The 7,731-nt window shown below is 44.2% G+C and overlaps 1 protein-coding gene across 1 annotated transcript in view; it reads left to right on the plus strand.

The window, feature by feature from the left end:
* The first annotated feature begins 1,020 nt into the window (after positions 1-1,020).
* LOC112068835 (SH3 domain-binding protein 5-like) overlaps positions 1,021-7,731 on the plus strand; it is an 18,046-nt gene continuing 11,335 nt past the window's right edge. The window contains exons 1-3 of the mRNA XM_024136053.2: positions 1,021-1,776; positions 2,146-2,208; positions 3,101-3,229. Of these exons, the coding sequence (XP_023991821.1) occupies positions 1,528-1,776; positions 2,146-2,208; positions 3,101-3,229 (441 nt within the window). The 5' untranslated portion in view covers positions 1,021-1,527. The remainder of the gene's footprint in view (positions 1,777-2,145; positions 2,209-3,100; positions 3,230-7,731) is intronic.

Raw genomic sequence — 7,731 nt, forward strand, 5'->3', positions numbered from 1 at the left:
CGTCTTCTACCCATCCTCTGACGTTTTGAACTATTAAAACGGGTTGTAGATCAACAAATGTTAGAATTCCATTACCATTATTAGCCTAACATGTAGCAATATGTCTGACCTTCCTGGTCAAAAGTAGTGCACTACATAGGGAATAGGGTGCTATTTTGAGGCYCAGGCTCTGTCTTATCACTTTTAACACCCACACTCTCTGTCTGTATCTGTTCCCCAGGGCCTGGGCTGTCTGGTGTGGCAGAACGTGGCTCACAGTGATTGTGGTTTCCCCCGCAGGGACACAGCGAAGTCAAGAGGTTCTGGAAACGACAGAAGAGTCACACTTGATAACACASAAGGGGCATGAGAAAGGGATTAAGAGAGGAAAACAGAAGGGGCATGAGAGAGGGATCACGAGAGGAATTTTTACATTAAATTATATTTTTCCATAAGGAGTTGGCTAGGAAAYACTGGTATCCAGGCTACAGTGACTGGTATTGGGAAAGACAAAATGGAGTAAGCAACTGCAAGTGCTTTGTTTCTGTTTTTGTTGTTGATATTGTCCATTGTCTCTTTTTGGGTTGGTGGGCAAATAAAATGATATGAAGAAATGTATGACAATACCTGTAATTTTATGCATTACCAGCAAACTTTTCAGACATGAGTTGTATGCATTTCCTGAATGGGCTCCCGAGTGGCGCAGTGGTCTAAGGCACTGCATCTCCGTACTATGAAGCTTAACTACAGACACTCTGGTTCAATTCCATGCTGTATCACAACCGGCAGTGATATGGGAGATCCATCTGGTGTTGTCTGGGTTTGGCCGGTGTAGGCCTTCATTGTAAATAAGAATTTGTTCTTAACTGACTTGCCTAGTTATATAAAGGTTCAGTAATTGCAGAAGAGCCATGCATTAAAATGTGGGGATTTAACATGCAAGTCTGCTATTTAATGTTTTTCCAATGTTTAAAAATAAAAAAAATCTGTATAATATGATTAAATCTAACATATCAATGAAACTATATATWTTTTTTAATCCACAGCTGATACATTCGACACCAAGTGCTATCAACACAGGGCAGGGGAGTGATACAGCCACATAAATGTTTAATGCCTTCAATCTTATGTTTTTTTGCTGATTTATCGGAAAGTCATGTTATGACAAGATGTCAGAAGGACCGGTTTGAAAGTAAAGTAATTGTACTGGTTCAAACTACAGGACAGATCATGTATTGACGTAATCTGGCGTAAATGGAGCTACATTTTGAGCTAGCTAATTACGTACCTGCAAATTCAGCGCGATACCAGCTAATAGCTAGCTAACCTTAGCTAGTTAGCCAGCCAATTAAAGCAATGGCTTGATTACAGCATTTAGCTAGCTAACATCAGAGACCTAGCTGCTAGTTTAGCTAGGAATAGTTGCTCACTGCAAACGTGAATTTCCGACATGTGGTGCACGTAGCACGTATTTGTACATTTATACGACTTGCATAAATTGACGCTTCACCTCTGGACGAGCGAACCCCGAAACACAGTCGGCCACAAATGGAACCAGGGAACTCGCTTGAAAGTCCATTCGGTTCTGGGGGTCCCGAACCGTCGGATATACGCGAGGAGACCCCCGGCGAAGAGGCTGAGGATGGGGACAACAGCATCCTGAGAGAAGGGGGAGGGAACGAAAACACTCTGGACAASATGAAAACAGAATGTGAGGATGATGGTGTCACTGGGAAAAAGATTGAGGCTGCTAATGAAGAAGGCAAATATGAAGAGGAACTGGACCCTAGAATTCAGGCAAGTTTAGKATTTTAATGAACGTGTCTGTAGTACAACAGCCTGTACAGTATRTGACTTCTTTCATGTTTTTCATTGCAAACCCATGCTCCAATACTGCTTATATTCCACTGTCAATATAGCTACATTAGCTGTAAATAACCATAGGCAAACTGAATGTCAGTATGGCATACGCTTGCATAATTTAGCTTAAATGCAATTTAAATCCCACGTCTGCACTGCAAATGGCTTCCACAATTTCACAGGGATTTCTTTCATAAATATTGTAATGAAGATTATAGCCAGGCCAAACCCAATATGAAACCTTCTCTCTTATTGTGATGAAGGCCAGTCCCAATACTAAACCTTTACCTTTTTTCTCTCTCTCAGGAGGAGCTGGAGCACCTCAATCAGGCCAGTGATGAAATCAACAAGCTGGAACTGAAACTGGATGTGAGTGAGSTCTTTGTCAGCTAGCCTCAAACCCAGAATCAAATCTAACATGTCTGGGGAGACTAGGCCTATTTGTCCCAGAACAGACTTATCAGTCACACAACCCAACATGGTACGGTGTCTGTATGACTGATAGTCATATACACTGAGTATATAAAACATTAAGAACACCTGCTCTTTCAATGACCGACTGACCAGGTGACTCCAGCTGAAAGCTATGARCCCTTAWTGATGTTATCYACACTTCAATCAGTGTAGATAAAGGGAAGGAGAAAGGTTAAAGAATGATTTTTAAGCCTTGAGACAATAGAGACATGGGTTGTTTATGCCATTCAGAAGGCCACACATACAAGAACTGCAACGCTGCTGGGTTTTTCACGCTTAACAGTTTCCTGTTTTTATTTCAAGAATGGTCCACCACCCAAAGGACATCCAGCCAACTTGACACAACTGTGGGAAGCGTTGGAGTCAACATGGGCCTTTCGACATGCCCCGACAGGGAAAAAGGGAAGGTGTTCCTAATGTTTGGTATACCCAGTGTATGCTAGTGCTATACTTTTATAAGCTGTCTTTCTTGGGGTGTAGGCTAGTCACTCTTTCTCTTGGTGTTGACATAGATAATGTCACGTGATTCAGGTCTCACTAAGCCGCAAGGTCCTCGTCAACACACTGTTAATTCACTGCACACAGTAATGTAAAGGTTTACCTTTTCATATGTTGTTATTGAGCAGAGGACAGAGAAGCAGTGTGCAGGAGATGACTTACTTCCCTTGCCTCAAGGTCTATTGTGAAGACCTCTTGAGGATGTTATTGGAGTGATATCATTTGATGGTAGCCTATCAATTACAYTACTGAGCTATGAGGTTAACTGGGGAATGTCTCTCTCCTTCAGGATGCTAGGTCCAGCTACAGGAGGATCCTCACTGACTCAGCCAGGAAGCTCAATGCTCAGGGCTCCCAGGTAGGGACCTGCATTGAGAAGGCCAGGCCCTACTACGAAGCCCGCAGACTAGCCAAAGAGGTTGGTGTTTATGTGGGGTCGTGTGTCGGACTGGATTTGTGTTTTGAGTGGTTTGTGGGTGCTCATCGAAAGGTTTTTAATATCTCTGGTGTGGCAAAATAGCCATTTAGTTACCCAGCCTCTGTCAACCTACAGTGCCTTCGGAAAGTATTCAGACCCCTTGACTTTTWAAAAATATTGTTAGGTTACAGTCTTGTTCTAAAATTGATTAAATTGTTCCRCCCCCRCKKWKTKRACACASWYRKKCARAWWYWSAKAYKYKAAAKAYWMTTTTMGYYYAAWYMSGCSSKYYAYKARYMSMSWSARWTTWSARWWTKCCKKKKKKWWTMMMSCKWWWTWWTTTTTTTMSSMTTTMMMMWAKRMWAWTTTTTTTACMTATTGTGTACGTAATGTTGCCYCTACCGTCTCTTATGACCGAAAATAACTTCTGGACTTCAGAAAAGCGATTACTCACCACGGACTGGAAGACATTTTTTCATTTAACGAGTCCGACGAGAAGGATATCCTGRTTTCACRGGAACAGGCCCAGAGCCATGCCTTTTGCGTGAAGAAAGGAAGCCGGAAAAGGGGACGCAGATCGGGGATCCTTCTGAGAATCCGGAGGCGAGCGAGTAAACTCCCAGTGCCTTCCATTCTTCTTGCTAACGTGCAATCGTTAGAAAATAACATTGATGACCTACTATTAAGATTATCCTACCAACGGGACATTAAAAACTGTAACATCTTATGTTTCACAGAGACGTGTCTGAACGAAAATACAGACAATATAGAGCTGGTGGGATTTTCCATTTGCCGGCAGAACAGAGACGCTACCTCTGGTAAGACGAGGGGTGGGGGAGTGGGTCTTTTGTCAATAACAGCTGGTGCGCGATGTCTAATATTTAAAGAAGTCTCGGTATTGCTCGCCTGAGGTAGAGTACCGTATGATAAGCTGCAGACCACATTATCTACCAAGAGAGTTCTCATTCGTATTATTCCTAGCCATKTATTTACCACCACAAAACGAAGCTGGCACTAAGACCGCTCTCAACCAACTCTATAAGGCCATAAGCAAAGAAGAAAATGCTCACCCAGAAGCGGCGCTCCTAGTGGCCGGGGCCTTTAATGTAGGCAAATTTAAATCAGTTTTGCCAAATTTTTACCAGCATGTCACATATGCAACCAGGGGGGGAAAAATCCTAGACCACTTTTACTCCACACACAGAGATGCATACAAAGCTCTCCCCCGCCCTCCATTTGGCAAATCTGACAAATTCTATCCTCCTGATTCCTGCTTACAAGCAAAAACTAATGCAGGAAGTAACAGTGACTCGCTCAATACGGAAGTGGTCAGATGACGTGGATGCTACACTACAGGACTGTTTTGCTAGCACAGACTGGAATATGTTCCGGGATTCATCCACTGGCATTGAGGAGTACACCACCTCAGTCATCGGCTTCATCAATAAGTGCATCGATGACGTCGCCCCCACAGTGACTGTACGTACATATCCCAACCAGAAGCCATGGATTACAGGCAACATCCGCATCGAGCTAAAGGCTAGAGCTGCCGCTTTCAAGGAGTGGGAGACTAATCCGGACCCTTATAAGAAATCCCGCTATGCCCTCAGACGAACCATCAAACAAGCAAAGCATCAATACAGGATTAAGATTGAAACCTACTACACCGGCTCTGACACTCGTCGGATGTGGCAGGACTTGAAAACTGTTACTGACCACAAAGGGAAACCCAGTGACGCGAGCCTACCAGTTGAGCCTTTTATGCTCGCTTCGAGGCAAGCAACACTGAAGCATGCATGAGAGCACCAGCTGTTCTGGATGACTGTGTGATAACGCTCTCGGTCGCTGATGTGAACAAAACCTTTAAACAGGTCAACATTCACAAAGCCGCAGACGGATTACCAGGACATGTACTCAAAGTATGCGCGGACTAACTGGCAAGTGTCTTCACTGACATTTTCAACCTCTCCCTGACCGAGTCTGTAATACCTACATTTTTCAAGCAGACCACCATAGTCCCTGTGCCAAGGAAGTGAAGGTAACCTGCATAAATGATTACCTTTCCGTGGCACTCACATCGGTAGCTATGAAGTGCTTTGAAAGGCTGGTCATGGCTCACATCAAAAGCATCCTCCCAGACACCCTAGACCCACTCCAATTCGCATCCCGCCCCAACAGATCCACAGATGACGCAATCTCACTCTACACTGCCCTTCCTCACCTGGACAAAAGGAACACCTATGTGAGAATGCTGTTCATTGACTACAGCTCAGCGTTCAACACCATAGTGCCCACGAAGCTCATCACTAAGCTAAGGACTCTGGGACTAAACACCTCCCTCTGCAACTGGATCCTGGATTTCCTGACGGGCCGCCCCCAGGTGGTAAGAGTAGGAGACAACACGTCTGCCACGCTGATCATTAACACGGGGGCCCCTCAGTTAGTCCCCTCCTGTATTCCCTGTTCACCCACGACTGCGTGGCCAAACACGACTCCAACACCATCATTAAGTTTGCTGACGACACAACGATGAGACGGCCTATAGCGAGGAGGTCAGAGAACTGGCAGTGTGGTGCCAGGACAACAACCTCTCCCTCAATGTGAGCAAGACAAAGGAGCTGATTGTGGACTACAGTCCACAATCAGTCGTGCCCAAAACCTTTTTCCCCTCAGGAGACTGAAAAGATTTGGCATGGGTCCCCAGATCCTCAAAAGGTTCTACAGCTGCACCATTGGAGCCTCTTGACCGGTTGCATCACCGCCTGGTATGGCAACTGCTCAGCATCTGACCGTAAGGCGCTACAGAGGGTAGTGCGTACGGCCCAAGCTTCCTGCCATCCAGGACCTACAGTTGAAGTCGGAAGTTTACATACACTTAGGTTGGAGTCATTAAAACTCGTTTTTCAACCACTTCACAAATTTCTTGTTAACAAACTATAGTTTTGGCAAGTCGGTTAGGACATTACTTTGTGCATGACAAGTAATTTTTCCAACAATTGTTTACAGACAGATTAATTCACTGTATCACAATTCCAATGGGTCAGAAGTTTACATGCACTAAGTTGACTGCCTTTTAAACAGATTGAAAAATTCCAGAAAAGGATGTCATGGCTTTAGAAGCTTCTGGTGGACTAATTGACATCATTTGAGTCAATTGGAGGTCTACCTTGTGGATGTATTTCAAGGCCAACCTTCCAACTCAATGCCTCTTCGCTTGACATCATGGGAAAATCAAAAAAATCAGTCAAGACCGCAGAAAAAAAATTGTAGACCTCCACAAGTCTGGTTCATCCTTGGGAGCAATTTCCAAACGCCTGAAGTACCACGTTCATCCGTACAAACAATAGTACGCAAGTATAAACACCATGGGACACGCAGCCGTCATACCGCTCAGGAAGGAGATGCGTTCTGTCTCCTAGAGATAAATGTACTACAGCAAAGGACCTTGTGAAGATGCTGGAGGAAAACGGGTACAAAAGTATCTATCCACAGTAAAACGAGTCCTATATCGACATAACCTGAAAGGCCGCTCAGCAAGGAAGAAGCCCCTGCTCCAAAACCGCCATTAAAAAAAGCCATACTACGGTTTGCAACTGCACATGGGGACAAAGATCGTACTTTTTGAAGAAATGTCCTCTGGTCTGAAAAAAAAAACTGTTTGGCCATAATAACCATCGTTATGTTTGGAGGAAAGGAGAGAGAGCTTGCAAGCCGAAGAACTCCATCCCAACCGTGAAAGCACGGGGTGGCAGCATCATGTTGTGGGGGTGCTTTGCTGCAGGAAGGACTGGTGCACTTCACAAAATAGATGGCATCATGAGGATTTAAAATTATTGTGGATATATGAAGCAACATCTCAAGACATCAGTCAGGAATTTAAAGCTTGGTCGCAAATGGGTCTTCCAAATGGACAATGACCCCAAGCATACTTCCAAAGTTGTGGCAAAATCGCTTAGGGACAACAAAGTCAAGGTATTGGAGTGGCCATCACAAACCCTGACCTCAATCCTATAGAAACTTTGTGGGCAGAACTGAAAAAGTGTGTGTGAGCAAGGAGGCCTACAAACCTGACTCCGTTACACCAGCTCTGTCAGGAGGAATGGGCCAAAATCACCCAACTTATGGGAAGCTTGTGGAAGGCTACTCAAAATGTTTGACCCAAGTTAAACAATTTAAAGGCAATGCTACCAAATACTAATTGAGTGTATGTAAACTTCGACCCACTGGGAATGTGATGAAAGAAATAATTATCTCTACTATTATTCTGACATTTCACATTCTTAAAATAAATTGTGATCCTAACTACCTAAGACAGGGCATTTGTACAGGATTAAATGTCAGGAATTGTGAAAAACTGAGTTTAAATGTATTGGCTAAGGTGTATGTAAACTTCCGACTTCAACTGTATATAGTAGGCGGTGTCAGAGGAAAGGTTGTAGAGGACTCCAGTCACCCAAGTTATAGACTGTTCTCTCTGCTACCTCATGGCAAGCGTTATCGGG

Source organism: Salvelinus sp. IW2-2015, unplaced genomic scaffold (assembly GCF_002910315.2).
Source record: "Salvelinus sp. IW2-2015 unplaced genomic scaffold, ASM291031v2 Un_scaffold762, whole genome shotgun sequence".
In the NCBI taxonomy this organism is placed as follows: Eukaryota; Metazoa; Chordata; class Actinopteri; order Salmoniformes; family Salmonidae; genus Salvelinus; species Salvelinus sp. IW2-2015.